Genomic DNA, 16,223 nt, shown 5'->3' with positions numbered 1-16,223 from the left:
GTCTGGAATTGGCTTAAAAATAGTAGGGGAGGGAAAGGAGTGGGTGGAGGTATCATTGAAATAAGATTGATGATGAGTTTAATAATTATTGAAACTGAGTAACGGCTACATGGTAATTCATTTATCTGTTAACATAGAAACATCTTGGGAATTTTCCACAGTAGAAAATTTAAAAACAAAATGGTACGATGATAGCATTGTATGGTGACTAATGGCAGCTACACTTGTAGTGAGCATTGCATGATGTATAAACTTGTCCAGTTACTGTGTTGTACACCTGAAAATAGAGTAACATTATGTGTCAATTATACTTCAATTTAAAAAAAACTTTACAAAATCATCTTAAAATTTTTTTAAATAAAAGAGGAAACTCAGAGACTAAACATAGCTAATAGATTATAACAGCTATTTGAGGGCTAGGACTATTTGTATTTATCTTTGTATCTCTGAAACCTAGGACAGTATGTGACACATAATATTCCCTCAGTTTATTGAAATGGCTGAATATCAGTTCTTCACAAGAAGATCTTTAGCACTGGTCTATATACATCCCTTTCCAGGTCCTCATTCTTATTTATACTATTTATTTGCATTAATGGACCCTAACTAGATTATTTTATATAGTGACTGAATTAAATAAGTGAAGAAGTCAACTTTAGAGCAGCTGAAATTCAAATTAATAAAATTTACTTTAAGAAGTTACTTTATAAAAACCAGACTTCTAATATTTATCCCTGAGAAAGCTGCTACTTTTATTATAATACTAGAGCTCCTCATGATGAGGCTAGTCTTATAGTATGCTCTACCCTATCTTCTGTTAACTTCCTTAGTTGAGTTGGCCAGTATTTCCATATTCATTCCTTTGTTTAATAAAATGGCATGTTTTCCTCTGTTAAAATGTATATACCCCTTAAAGAAGTTTGACAAAGGGTCAAGAACCTGTGTAGTAGTCTTGAAATTGTCATTAATTGCATGACTTTGGACAAATCATCCCCCATTTCCAGATCTATTTCCTCATCTGTAAAATAAAGGATCTGGACTGGATAAGTGGTTTTTAAAATCTATTCCTCAGAACTCTGGAAATTCTGTGGCACTGCCTCATGGACTTCCAGGAAGATGAGGCTCTAGGCCTCTACCCACCACTGGTTCAACCAGAGCAGCTAAACTTGCATCTTTTCTCATATCTATATTTTCATAAAAGTTTATTTGAAATAAGGGTTCCACCTCTTGCACTGTTGGTGGGAATGCAATGGTGCAGCCACTCTGGAAAACAGTGTGGAGGTTCCTCAAAAAATTAAAAATAGACCTACCCTATGACCCAGCAATAGCACTGCTAGGAATTTACCCAAGGGATACAGGAGTACTGATGCATAGGGGCACTTGTACCCCAATGTTTATAGCAGCACTATCAACAATAGCCAAATTATGGAGAGAGCCTAAATGTCCATCAACTAACGAATGGATAAAGAAATTGTGGTTTATATACACAATGGAGTACTACGTGGCAATGAGAAAGAATGAAATATGGCCCTTTGTAGCAACGTGGATGGAACTGGAGAGTGTGATGCTAAGTGAAATAAGCCATACAGAGAAAGACAGATACCATATGTTTTCACTGTTATGTGGATCCTGAGAAACTTAACAGGAACCCATGGGGAGGGGAAGGAAAAAAAAAAGAGAGAGATTAGAGTGGGAGAGAACCAAAGCATAAGAGACTCTTAAAAACTGAGAACAAACTGAGGGTTGATGGGGGGTGGGAGGGAGGGGAGGGTGGGTGATGGGTATTAAAGAAGGCATCTTTTGGGATGAGCACTGGGTGTTGTATGGAAACCAATTTGACAATAAATTTCATATATTTAAAAAAAAATGAAATAAGGGTTCCAATTCCCCCTCTTCAAAAAAAAAAAAAAAAACAAAAACTTGAACATCACAAAGATCACTGTCTGCTCCAAAATTCTGTGACTCTGTCATAAAACCTTACCAGCCATTGAAATGCTTTGCTGAGAGTGGGAGTAGAGGGGAAGAGAGAAAAAAACTGTGAGGGCACTGGGGAATGAGAAACAGTATCGTATAGTGAGGAAAAATGGTGTTGAAATGATAGGTTGGAGCCTTGAACAATAAACTTCACAATTTTATGTTGTCTTTGTGCAGCTCTCTTGGGGTCTCTTTTTGGTACTTTTTTTATAAGTAAAGCCTTGGAACAGTCAGAAAACACTCTTTATTTTTTAGGAAGAAAGAAATGGATCGACTTTTGGCTTGCTTGAATAAAGGTAAATATCATCTTGTTTATTTTCAGTTCTTCATCTTGCCTCTGTCTTCTATTACATTCTCCAAGGACATGGAGCACACGGACTCAGACTTCATGTTTGAGTTAAACTTCATGCTTTTATTAATGTTTGCCACAGCAGTCTACTTTGGTTTCTTTATTCACAAGCAGAGAAGAGTTTGTCATCACTAACATTCATCTCCAAATGTGATTTCAGCTCTCTTTTTATTCCAACTCGTTTTAAAGACCTTTATGTCCTTTCTTCTTCCCTCTCTCCCTTCCTTGCTTCCTTCTTTCCATCCTTCCTTCCGCTTAATTTTCACGCCCTCTGAATCAAAACTTGATTATTTACTCTGTTATTTTGAAACTTGTTTAACTACCCGAGTCCATGTCATCTCCCTTATCTATTAATAATTCTTCCCTCTGCACTTCAAGCTAATGTCCTAGCCACCACAGCAAATTCTTTTTTCCAATTCTATGCTTTCTTACCCACTGTCTCTTTTGCCTAACCGGTCTTCCTATTTCCACTACTCATGTACCGATTTCCTTTTGTCCAAACACATTCCCAAGTCCCTATCTTAGAAACTCCATTCCATTTATTGCAGCCGTTCAATTTTATAACTCAAATATCTGTCAACAAGGTGTCAAATGTAGCAAAGTGGTTTAAAAGCTTTTAAACTTTGCTTGTTGGTATTCTTTTCTATCAGAAGGGGGTGTGGGTGTGTAATGAATGCCTTCTGATGATGACAGCATGATTTGGTTCTTTACCATGCTTGCTCTGGGAGCTCAGTAAGTATTAATGCCAACCTATTGATACTCTTCCAGTTCTCTATCTCCATTTCAGTCTTTTTAATGATTGTTCCTACTCTTGGTTTCTTTACATGTAAATACTATCTTTCTGCCTCAGGTGTTGAATGATTACTCTAATTAAAATTTTAAACCTCTCCAAGGATGTGTTTGTTCCTGAAAATTTGAGTTAACAGCTTCTCAGAGCTTTGGTAATGCTGTCATTTTAATTACTTTTGGTATGGGCTTGTACACACACAGACCAAAAGAACGTTCTACTTTCAAATTCATGTTTGAATTTTTAAGGCAGTATTAACAATTTTGCTAAGGATTAAAGTAAAAGACTTCAAATATAAAATCTTTCTGTTCAATGCAGCAGTCCTGAAAATTGCTCATTCTTTTCATGACGAGAACTCGACTGAAGGCTCAACGGTTAATGAAGCTCAGTGGTTTCGAAAAATAGGTAAAAGGAAATTCCGTGGCTATGTATAGAGTCAGAAATATATGGATTCAAATTCTGGCTCTTTTATTTGTAGCTATGGGTACAAGGATAACTTAATCTCAATTTCATTATTTATAAAAGGGGAACAATTAAACATACTTTATAGGGCTACTGAGGATTTTAAGTAAAACTGTGTATGTACCTGGACATAGTAGGTACTTAATAAATGTTAGTTTTCTTTTTCTCTAGAAATGGGTCTCAGAATAAAATGATGAATTATAACTGCAAGTTCCCAAGGGTGTGCTCCTAAATTTGGTCTAGAATGCCTAACTTATCTGTAAGTTTGATTTATCAGAATAAACTACATTCAGAGCTCCTGGCTGGCTCAGTCAGTACACCATACGACTCTTGATCTCAAGGTCATGAATTCCAGCCGATGTTGGGCATAGAGATTACTTAAAATAAATAAATAAGTAATAAACTACAGGCAACAAAATGGATGAATCTCACAAACTAATGTTGAACAGAAGTCAGACATGGATTCTATTTATATGTAGCAAAAAAAGCAGGCAAAACTAATTGATGATATTAGAGCTCGAGATGGTGGTTACCCTTAAAAGGGGTTGGACTTGAAAAGGGGTAATTGGGTTGCTTCTGAGTTTTTGCTAATAATCAAGATCTGTCTTGATCTGGATTGGTTACATGGATATATTCACTTTGAAAATTAATCAAGATGTCCAATTATATGTTGTGTAATTTACTTTTTGTAGGTTTAATTTCAGTAAAACCATTTTAAAAATTGTGGAGGCAATTCCTTCTCAGCCTTTTGGCTAAAATCAAGTACAGAAATTGTGGAGGCGGTAACTACAGTGATAAGTAATCAAGAGCAATTAACCAGCAATGTCACAAAGTAGACTCATTCTACATGAATCTTTTTCTACTTTCCAGGGTTTACTGGGACTCTAATCTAGGAGAAAATGGAATAAACACATTGGTCTGGCTTCTAAAAAACCTATGGAAATAATGGAAAATAACAGATATTTAAACTACATAAAGGATCAATGACTTTGATCTTTTGGACGTTTGAAAAGTTATTTTCCAATACTTCTTTTACTGAATTTTCATTTTCATTTTCCAAGGTGAAGATTATACTAAATGTTGCCTAATGGGGTCTTCCAGTGCTCTATGAAAGATATGAATCTTTCCAGCAATTTTCTTCATCCTTTGATTCTAGTGTATTGTGTTCTTTGCTGAATTTTTTTTCTTTTCAAGTTTTTAAATTCCAGTAGTTAATATATAGTATAATATTAGTTTCACTTGTAGAATTTAGTGATTCATTACTTACATACAACACCCAGTGCTCATCACAAGTGCCCTCCATAATACCCATCACCTATTTAACTCATCCCCCACCCACCTCCCTCCGATAACCCTGAGTTTGTTCTCTATAGTTAAGAATCTGTTTCATGGTTTGCCTCACTTTTTTATTTCCCTCTATTCAGTATTTTGTATCCTTTGAGTAAATACCTGCTAGTGCAATTGCTGGATTGTAGCGTAGCTCTATTTTTAACTTTTTGAGGAACCTCCATACTTTTTTCCAGAGTGGCTGCACCAGTTTGCATTCCAACCAGCAGTGTAAGAAAGTTCCCCCTTCTCCACATCCTTGCCAATATCTGTTGTTTTCCTGTGTTGTTAATTTTAGGCAATCTGACTGCTGTGAGGTGGTATCTCACTGTACTTTTGATTTGTATTTCCCTGATGATGAGTGATGTTGAGCATCTTTTCATTTGTCTCTTGGCCATCTGGATGTCTTCTTTGGAAAAATGTCTATTCATGTCTTCTGCCCATTTTTTAATTGGGTTATTTGTTTTTGGTGTGTTAAGTTGTATAAGTTGTTTATATATTTTGGATACTAACCTTTTATCAGATGTGTCATTTGCAAATACCTTCTCTCATTTCATAGGTTGCCTTTTAGTTTTGTTGATTGTTTTCTTTGCTGTGCAGAAGCTTTTTATTTTGATGTAGTCCTCATAGTTTCTTTTGCTTTTTGGTTCCCTGGCATCCAGAGAGATATCTAGAAAGAAGTTGCTTATGGCCATTGTCAAAGTGATTACTGCCTGTGTTCTCTAGGATTTTGATGGTTTCCTGTCTCACAATTAGGTCTTGCATCCACTTTTTATTTACATGGTGGTGAATTTATTTTCATGATGGTGTAAGAAAGTGGTCCAGTTCCATACTTTGGCATGTTGCTGTCCAGTTGTGTCAACACCATTTGTTGAAGAGACTCTTTTTCCATTGGGTATTCTTTCCTGATTTGTCGAAGATTAGTTGACCATATAGTTGTGGGTTCATTTTTGGGTTTTCTCTTCTGTTCCATTGATCTATATGTGTCTGTTTTTGTGCCAGTAACATACTGAACTGATCACTACAACTTTGTAATATAACCAGAATTCTGGAATTGTGATGCCTCTGGCTTTGCTTTTCTTTTTCAATATTGCTTTGGCTGTTTAGGGTCTTTTGCAGTTACATTCAAATTTTAGGTTTGTTTGTTTTGGCTCTGTGAAAAATACTGGTGGTATTTTGAATAAGGATTGCATTAAATGTGTAGATTGTTTTAGGTAGTATAGATAAATATTTGTTCTTCCAATCTATGAGCGTGGAATGTCTTTCCATTTCTTTGTGTCATCCTCAGTTTCTTTCATCAGTATTTTATAGTTTTCAGAGTACAAGCCTTTTATCTCTTTGGTTATGTTCATCCCTCGGTGTCTTATGGTTTTGGATGCAATTATGAATGGGATTAATACCTTGATTTCTCTTTCAGCTGCTTCATTATTGGTGTATAGAAATGCAATAGATTTCTGTACATTGATTTTGTATCCTGTGACTTTAAGGAAATTGTGTATCAGTTCTAGCAATTTTTTGGTAGACTCCAAAAAAATGTGGCTAGGACTTCCAGAACTATGTTAAATAACAGTGGTGAGAATGGACATCCCTGTCTTGTTCCTGAGCATAGATGAATAGCTCTCAGTTTTTTCCCATCAAGGATGATATTAGTTGTGGGTGTTTCATATATGGCCTTTATAAGTTTGAGATATGTTCTCTCTATCCCTACTTTATTGAGGGTGTTTATCATGAATAGTTGTTGTACCTTGTTAAATGCTTTTTCTGCATCTATTGAAAGGATCATGTTTCTTATCCTTTGTTTTATTAATGTGGTATATCACATTGATTGGTTAATGAATTTTTTTTATCAATGTGGTATATCATATTGATTGATTTACGAATATTGATCCACTGTTGCAGACCAGGAATAAATCCCATGTGATCATAGTAAATGATTCTTTTAATGTGGTGTTGGATTCAATTTGCTAGGATTTTGTTGAGAATTGTTCACATCCATGTGCATCAGAGATATTGACCTATCATTCTCTTTTTTGGTGGATTCTTTATCTGGTTTTGGGTAATGCTGGCCTCATAGAATGAATCTGGAAGAATAGATGTTAGCTCTTCTTTATTTGTTTTTTTAAAATTTTCTTCTAATGTTTATTTTTGAGAGAGAGAGACAGCGCAAGCAGGGGAAGGGCAGAGAGAGAAAGAGGGAAATACAGAATCTGAAGCCAGCTCCAGGCTCTGAGTGGTCAGCACAGAGCCCAACATGGGGCTCGAACTCACGAACTGTGAGATCATGACCTGAGCTGAAGTCTGACACTTAACTGAGCCACCCAGGCACCCCATTAGCCCTTCTTTAAATGTTATGTAGAATTCCCCTGTGAAGCTGTCTGGCGTTGGACTTTTGTTTGCTGGGAGTTTTCTGATTGCTGATTCAGTTTCTTTGCTGGTTATGGATCTGTTCAAGTTTTCTATTTCTTCCTGTTTCAGTTTTGGTAGTTTATATGTTTCTAGGAATTTATTCTAGGTTGTCCAATTTGTTGTCATATAACTTTTCATAATATTCTTTTATAATTGTTTGTATTTCTGTGGTGTTGGTTGTTATTTCTCCTCTCTCATTTGTGATTTTATTTATTTGGGTCCTTTCTCTTTTCTTTTTGATAAGTATGGCTAGCGGTTTATCAATTTTATTAATTTTTTCAAAGAACCGGCTCCTAGTTTCATTGGTCTGTTATACTGTTTTTCTAGTTTCTATATAATTTCTTTCTGTTCTAATCTTTATTATTTCCTTCTTCTCTGGCTTTAGGCTTCATTTGTCGTTGTTTTTCTAGCTACTTTAAGTGTAAGGTTAGGTTGTTTATTTGAGATTTTTCTTGCTTCTTCAGGTAGGCCTGTATTGTTATACTTCCCTTTTAAGACCACTTTTGCTGCATCCCAAAGGTTTTGGACCATTATGTTTTCATTTTCATTTGTTTTCATGTATTTTTTAATTTCTTCTTTGATTTCCTGGTTGACCCATTCGTTCTTTAGTAGCATGTTGTTTAATCTCCATGTATTTGTGGTTGTTCCAATTTATATCTTGTGATTGACTTCAAATTTCATAGTGTTGTGGTCAGAAAATATGCCTGGTATGATCTTAGTCTTTTTGTACTTGCTGAGGCCTGATTTGTGACCTAGTGTGTGATATGTTCTGGAGAATGTCTTATGTACACTTGAAAAAAATGTGTATTCTGTTGCTTTAGTATGAAACGTTCTGAATATATCTGTTAAGTCCATCTAAACTAGTGTGTTATTCAAAGCCATTGTTTCCTTGTTGATTTTCTGCTTAGATGATATGTCCATTGCCCTAAGTGGAGTGTTAAAGTCCCCTACTATTGTGTTATTTATCAATAAGTTCCTTTATGTTTCCTAGTAATTGTTCTGTATATTTGGGTGTTCCAAGTTGGGGGCATAAGTATTTAGGACTGTCAGATATTCTTGATGGATAGTCCCCTTTCTTATAATATAGTATCTTTGTTCATCTCTTGTTAGAGTCTTTGGTTTAAAATTTAGTTTGTCTACAGAGAGGGAGGGAGGCAAACCACAGGAGATTCTTAAATACAGAGAACAAACTGAGGGTGGATGGGAAGGGGTGAGGGAGAGGGGAAAATGGGTGCTGGGCATGGAGGAAGGCACCTGTTGGGATGAGCACTGGATGTTGTATGTAATCCAATCTGACAACGAATTATATTAAAAAAAACATTTAGGGGGCGCCTGGGTGGCGCAGTCGGTTAAGCGTCCGGCTTCAGCCAGGTCACGATCTCGCGGTCCGTGAGTTCGAGCCCCGCATCAGGCTCTGGGCTGATGGCTCGGAGCCTGGAGCCTGTTTCCGATTCTGTGTCTCCCTCTCTCTCTGCCCCTCTCCCGTTCATGCTCTGTCTCTCTCTGTCCCAAAAATAAATTAAAAAAACAAAAAACAAAAAACATTTAGTTTGTCTAATATAAGTATTGCTACTCTGGCTTGCTTTTGACTTCCATTTGCATGATAAATATTTCTTCATCCCCTCATTTCAATCTGTAGGTGTCTTTAGGTCTAAAATGAGTCTCTTGTAGGCGCATAAAAACAAAACTGGGTCTTGTTTTTTGGGTTTTTTTTTGTTTTGTTTTTTCATTCTGACACCCCGTGCGTTTGATTGGAGCATTTAGTCCATTTACATTCACAGTAATAACTATTGATAGATATGTAGTGCCATTTTATTACTTGTTTTGTCATGGTTTCTGGAGATTTTCCCTAATATTTCTAGTCTTTGTTGCTTTTGGTCTTTCTTTCCCACTTAGAGTCCCCTTTAATATTTCTTTCAGGGTTGGTTTAGTGGTCACAAACTGCTTTAGTTTTTGTTTGAGGAAACTCTTTATCTCTCCTTGTATTTTGAATGATAGCCTTGCTGGATAGAGTATTCTTTGCTACAGATTTTTCTCATTCAGCATGTTGAATGTATCATACCCCACTCCCTTCTGACTTGCTAATTTAATTACAAATTTAATTACAGTATGTCTTGATGTTGTCCTGCTTTGTTGATTTTCGTGGGAGTTCTCTGTGCTTCCTGGATTTGTATGTTTCTTTCTCCAGATTAAGGAAGTTCTCAGCTATTATTTCCTCAAAAAACTTCTGTCCCCTTTGCTGAATTTTAACATACTTTTATCAACTCCAGTGGTGAGCTCCTTGGTGATCCTTATTTTTTTAGATAGATTTATTCCATCTAAGAATATATTGTATGTCCCCAGTTTTTAAAAAATATTCAGCACTACCTCCATTAGTTATTGGCTAGAATCAAAGATTGGAAGTGACAGAAGTCTTTAAATTTACCTGGAAAAAATTCTCTAAAAATCTAAAAGTAGCTTTTTTAACCCAAGAAATACCTTAGCATATTAATATTAAAGATGCAGGTAGTGAAGATTATAATGGTACAGATTAAAGAGTAGATTTCCATAATTACATTTCATATTTGTTAACTTTCAGCTTGGAATTTGGCTGTGCAGTGTGACAAAGACCCAGTGACAATGAGAGAGTTTTTCATCCTTTCTTACAAGGTAAGTCTCTTCTAATAAGAATCTCATGAAAGGACCGCAACAAGGGTACGTCCACTCTGGCTATGGCCAAGGACTAAATATAGAGTGGTATTGACTTTTACACTGGGAACTTTTAGAATACACATCTAAACAGGAATGGCCTACGGAGAATTAGATCCCTAGGGGAACAATGTGCAAACATGGAGCAGTTCTCCCCATACCAAAATAGCACGAACAACAATCAGGGAACCTAAAGTTCTACCATGAGAGACTTATTCCCTTACTTTTGAAGGAATTTCAGTCTCTCAGAGTCCTATATTAAAATATAACTCTCTTTAGGATTGGAATACTCTAAGTTGTCAACTAATAAAGCTTTGGAACAGTTATAAGTCAATAGGAGTATAGAATAGGTAACTGGGGTCATCAGGATGTGAAAAGAATGCTAAGAATCTTAGGCCTACTTTATAATTTTTCCTAGAACAGGTTCTGTGTATAAGTATTTGTAAGATTATTTTGCAATTAGAAACATTTTAAAACAGTCATTAGCCTCCAAGGTAGATCAAATGCCAGAAAGGAAACAATATTGATGAGAGAATAAAAGAAGAGGGGCTAAGAATATCTGTCTTACACATTGAGGAGTACACAGTCTGATATGTTGATATAGATGAAATGTTAAGAGTTTTAGAACTGAAATGAACTATAGAGCTAATCTAGTATACTCTCTCATTTTATATACAAGTAACCTGAGACCTAGAGATATTGGGTGTTTTGAAATGCTGTTAATTCAATGACAGTGATGATTATGATCACTAAACATTCTGAGAGATTAAGAAATAGTCTTTCACAGCTTAGGTATAATTGCTATTTAAATTAGGTGAAATAAATTAGTTTTAGTTTGAACATTTTTGATAGTACTAGCAGGGTTCTATCTAAGAATCCCAAGTGGCCTAGTGGTTTATTGTAGTAAAAGCTGGGAGCTTTTTCTAAAGTTAGAGGACAAGGTTTAATGATTAGGTTATCCTAATGCCTGTCAAGATTTGGTATTGTCTCTTTCACCATGACAATATATATGGTATTTTCAGCTCTATTCAATAGAAAGGAGAAATCTATTTGCCAGGGGAAAAATCACTTAGAAATTACAACATAAAGTAAGAAGTAAATCACTAGATAGAAATACAGGGCCAAATGACAGTACTTATCACTGGGAAGATAAGAAAATTGTGAAGACATGAAGCTTTTTATCTCTAGAAAGTTCCTTAAAAACAATGGAAAGTAATATAAAATTAAAACTGTAAATCAGTGTTATAGTCTGTATCATTTTTAAGGTGAGGTGTGTTTTTCCAGCTGAATTTTTTCATTCAGACAGGATGTTGCTGATTTTCATTTTGATTGTTGTGTTCACCTGGCAGAATTCGCACTATTCATTGATGTTCTGGTTATTTCTTATCAGCTGTCCCAGTTTTGTCCTTCTGATCAAGTAATTCTGATTGCACAGAAAACATGTTTACTTATGGCAGCTGCAGTTGATCTAGAGCAAGGGAGAAAAGCTTCAACAACTTCTGAACAGGTAATGTGCAACCTTCAAAGAAAACACAAGGAAGAGTTTAGTGTGCTATTTGGTGTGTTTGCCTTCCCTGATGCAGTTCTTTCTGATTCTCTTTAAAGAATCCTTTCATCCTTTCCAGCAGCATCTTGATTTCAAAGGTTTGTAATGGCTCATTCCTCCCTAAGGAAAGGTCACATTTGGATTGGCCTCTTCTTTTAAAAAGATTGAATATCTCTTCTTTTAAAATGTCTCTTTCCATGGACCACTCTTTCTGAATCCGTTTTTAGCTATTCTTCATCATCTCCCTGCAATCATATGTGGCCTATAAGAATGAGATTGTTTTCTATTTTTGTTTCCTTTTACACATTCTCTAACGAAGAATTCATCTACCTCCACAGCTTTGATAACCATCTGATTATTTACTCGGCTTGTTTTTCTTCACTCTAATTGGATTTGCTTTCTTTGGCCCACACCCTTAAATATTTTATCAGTAACTGAATTTTAACAAGAAGACAGAATTACTGCCTTTACCTGAATTCCACTCTTAGCTTTGTAAATCTTACCCCTTTTAAGAAATACCAACATCAACATCCCTGTCTCCCATGGACCAGAGTATTGGTTTGTCTTTAGGTTTTTTACCATCTTTCTTCCAAGCTAAGAAAATTGTCTCTAAGTTAGACCAGTAGCATTTTGGTATGATTTTAAAATCTAGATCTCTCTGCTTATTATCTCTTACCTAGACAAAGAAAACTTCCCAATTTCCCATATTTGCCAGCTTTTCTTTCCAAATGGTATAAAATCCTTCCTGCTGTTTATTTCCTTCCTTCTGTTAATTTCTTCTTTCATATTATTCTTCAGATCTGGAACAAACTGTCACCACATCTCTGCCAACATATTTCCCTTCCTTTCTGTTCCCTTGTTGAGTTCAACTAAACATTAGAGGAGCACCTGGGTGGCTCAGTCTGTTGATTCTCCGACTCTTGATTTCGACTCAGGTCATGGTCCCAGGGTCGTGGGATTGAGCCCTGTGTAGGGCTCTGCACTGAGCATGGAACCTGCTTGGGATTCTCTCTCTCTCTCTCTCTCTCTCTCTCTCCCTCCCTCTCTCCCCCCACCCCGCCCCTTCACCTACTCGTGCTCATTCTCCCTCTCTCTCTAAAAAACAACGACAAAAAAAAAGAAGGAAAAGAAAACCATTTGAGTACCAAGTACTCTGCTAGGTACTGGAGATAAAGAGGACAAAATCCTTATCCTTGAGGAGTAAAGGGGCCTCTTTTTAGAAATCTTTCCATTATAAAAGATGAGAAAAGAATCTTTGTGCCCCAGAGCAAAATCAAACCAACCATTTTGCTTCTTAACAAGTATGAGTAAATGTGATTTTATTCTCGATAGGGTCTTTTGCTTTACTTAAAAATAGTAATAACATCTTGTTTTTGCATAGTGCTTTTAACCTTTTAAAAGTTTTTCCTTAAGTTGATAGTCCTGACTTTGTTAAATTTTGTATCTCAGTGAATAGAGATCAAAGTGATGTGAGGGAAATTTCACACTCTTAAGTTCATTCCTTTGTTTTGTCTTTTTCCAACAACTGTTCTTTTTTTCTGTATTCTTTGTCTTGCATACATTAATGTTCCCTAAAAACTCTAACCTAGTAACCCTTCTATAATCTTCTTTGCTTTTGAAAGAATAGATCATTGAAGATGCACTTTTTCCTATCGCCATCTAAGTCTGATCCCTATGAATTAGACCTTGGTGCTGTCTCTCAATAAAGACTTGTGGAATTCTATTATATTTATCTACTCCTTGTTCTCTAAGTACTCATGAATTAGAGTTTTCCAAATAAATAGATGATGAAGGAATATAGATGGAATATGTAATGTTATCAACATTGTCTGTACTCCCCTGAGTATGAGTTAGGGGGAAGTAAAGGATGCTTTAAAAAATACAGCAGGTGTAATATATCCGTGTGTGTGTGAGAGAGAGAGAGAGAGAGAGATTGCATCTTATTCATTCACCTATGAATGAATACTTGGGTTCTTCTATATCTTGGCTATTATAAAATAATGCTGCAATATACAAGGATACATACATCTTTTTAAATTAGTGTTTTTGTTTTCTTTGGTCATCCAGAATTACTAGATCATATGGTATTTCTATATTTAATTTTTTTAACTCCTTACATCTGTGAATAGGCTTATTTATTTCAGGTGAAAATGAAATCTGTACTTACCTTAAGCTCAACCAAGAATTGAGAACATATTAAAGCACATTATAATTAATGTATGTCATCTAAGAATCTTACACTAATATGCTTTCAATTTTCCCTTCCATCTTTTGTACTACTGTTGTTACACATTTTACTTTACATATGTTATAAACCTTCAGTATATTGTTCTTATTTTTTATTGGGCCATAAATTTTTAAGAGCTATGAAATAGAAGTAAAATGTTCTTTATATTTATGTACATTTTTTTTCAATATATGAAATTTATTGTCAAATTGGTTTCCATACAACACCCAGTGCTCATCCCAAAAGGTGCCCTCCTCAATGCCCATCACCCACCCTCCCCTCCCTCCCACCCCCCATCAACCCTCAGTTTGTTCTTAGTTTTTAACAGTCTCTTATGCTTTGGCTCTCTCCCACTCTAACCTCTTTTTTTTTTTTTTCCTTCCCCTCCCCCATGGGTTTCTGTTAAGTTTCTCAAGATCCACATAAGAGTGAAATCATATGGTATCTGTCTTTCTCTGTATGGCTTATTTCACTTAGCATCACACTCTCCAGTTCCATCCACGTTGCTACAAAAGGCCATATTTCATTCTTTCTCATTGCCACGTAGTATTCCATTGTGTATATAAACCACAATTTCTTTATCCATTCATCAGTTGATGGACATTTAGGCTCTCTCCGTAATTTGGCTATTGTTGAGAGTGCTGCTATAAACATTGGGGTACAAGTGCCCCTATGCATCAGCACTCCTGTATCCCTTGGGTAAATTCCTAGCAGTGCTATTGCTGGGTCATAGGGTAGGTCTATTTTTAATTTTCTGAGGAACCTCCACACTACTTTCCAGAGCGGCTGCACCAATTTGCATTCCCACCAACAGTGCAAGAGGGTTCCCGTTTCTCCACATCCTCGCCAGCATCTATAGTCTCCTGATTTGTTCATTTTGGCCACTCTGACTGGCGTGAGGTGATATCTGAGTGTGGTTTTGATTTGTATTTCCCTGATGAGGAGCGACGTTGAACATCTTTTCATGTGCCTGTTGGCCATCCGGATGTCTTCTTTAGAGAAGTGTCTATTCATGTTTTCTGCCCATTTCTTCACTGGGTTATTTGTTTTTCGGGTGTGGAGTTTGGTGAGCTCTTTATAGATTTTGGATACTAGCCCTTTGTCCGATATGTCATTTGCAAATATCTTTTCCCATTCCGTTGGTTGCCTTTTAGTTTTGTTGGTTGTTTCCTTTGCTGTGCAGAAGCTTTTATCTTCATAAGGTCCCAGTAATTCATTTTTGCTTTTAATTCCCTTGCCTTTGGGGATGTGTCGAGTAAGAGAGTGCTATGGCTGACGTCAGAGAGGTCTTTTCCTGCTTTCTCCTCTAGGGTTTTGATGGTTTCCTGTCTCACATTCAGGTCCTTTATCTATTTTTAGTTTATTTTTGTGAATGGTGTGAGAAAGTGGTCTAGTTTCAACCTTCTGCATGTTGCTGTCCAGTTCTCCCAGCATCATTTGTTAAAGAGACTGTCTTTTTTCCATTGGATGTTCTTTCCTGCTTTGTCAAAGATTAGTTGGGCATACGTTTGTGGGTCTAGTTCTGGGGTTTCTATTCTATTCCATTGATGTATGTGTCTGTTTTTGTGCCAATACCATGCTGTCTTGATGATGACAGCTTTGTAGTAGAGGCTAAAGTCTGGGATTGTGATGCCTCGTGCTTTGGTCTTCTTCTTCAAAATTACTTTGGCTATTCAGGGCCTTTGGTGGTTCCATATGAATTTTACAATTGCTTGTTCTAGTTTCCAGAAGAATGCTGGTGCAATTTTGATTGGGATTGCATTGAATGTGTAGATAGCTTTGGGTAGTATTGACATTTTGACAATATTTATTTTTCCAATCCATGAGCAGGGAATGTCTTTCCATTTCTTTAAATCTTCTTCAATTACCTTCATAAGCTTTCTATAGTTTTCAGCATACAGATCTTTTACATCTTTGGTTAGATTTATTCCTAGGTATTTTATGCTTCTTGGTGCAATTGTGAATGGGATCATTTTCTTTATTTGTCTTTCTGTTGCTTCATTGTTAGTGTATAAGAATGCAACGGATTTCTGTACATTGATTTTGTATCCTGCAACTTTGCTAAATTCATGTATCAGTTCTAGCAGACTTTTGGTGGAGTCTATCAGATTTTCCATGTATAATATATATTTATGTACATTTTAAGTACTTCTTCAAATCTTAATTTCTTTGTGGAGATCCAAATTACTGTCTGATACCCTATTCCTTCTACCTCAAGAACTTTATGAACAATTTTTTTTGTAGTGTAAATCTGTTGAATTTCCCTAAGTTTTTTCTGAAAAAGCATTCTTCCTTTATTTTTCAAACATTGTTTTGCTGTGCATAGACTTTAGAACGTTAAGGTTGTTTTTTCTTTTTTCCTTTTTCATCAGTTCTTTTTAACTTTAGCACTTTAGAGATGTCACTCCGCTGTTGGGCTTGCACAATTGCTGAGTAGTCTGTTAGTCTCATCTTTATT

The 16,223-nt window shown here is 36.0% G+C and overlaps 1 protein-coding gene across 2 annotated transcripts in view; it reads left to right on the top strand.

Annotated features, from left to right (window-relative positions):
- Positions 1-16,223, top strand: part of TEX11 (testis expressed 11) — a 231,442-nt gene that overhangs the window by 156,130 nt on the left and 59,089 nt on the right. For both annotated transcript variants that reach the window (XM_015080587.3, XM_027053614.2), the window contains exons 21-24: positions 2,230-2,270; positions 3,429-3,515; positions 9,883-9,953; positions 11,383-11,499. In XM_015080587.3, the coding sequence (XP_014936073.2) occupies positions 2,230-2,270; positions 3,429-3,515; positions 9,883-9,953; positions 11,383-11,499 (316 nt within the window). The remainder of the gene's footprint in view (positions 1-2,229; positions 2,271-3,428; positions 3,516-9,882; positions 9,954-11,382; positions 11,500-16,223) is intronic.

Source organism: Acinonyx jubatus, chromosome X (assembly GCF_027475565.1).
Source record: "Acinonyx jubatus isolate Ajub_Pintada_27869175 chromosome X, VMU_Ajub_asm_v1.0, whole genome shotgun sequence".
NCBI classification, from domain to species: domain Eukaryota; kingdom Metazoa; phylum Chordata; class Mammalia; order Carnivora; family Felidae; genus Acinonyx; species Acinonyx jubatus.
Note: the sequence above shows the minus strand (reverse complement) of the source record. Positions and strands in the feature narration are given on the sequence as shown.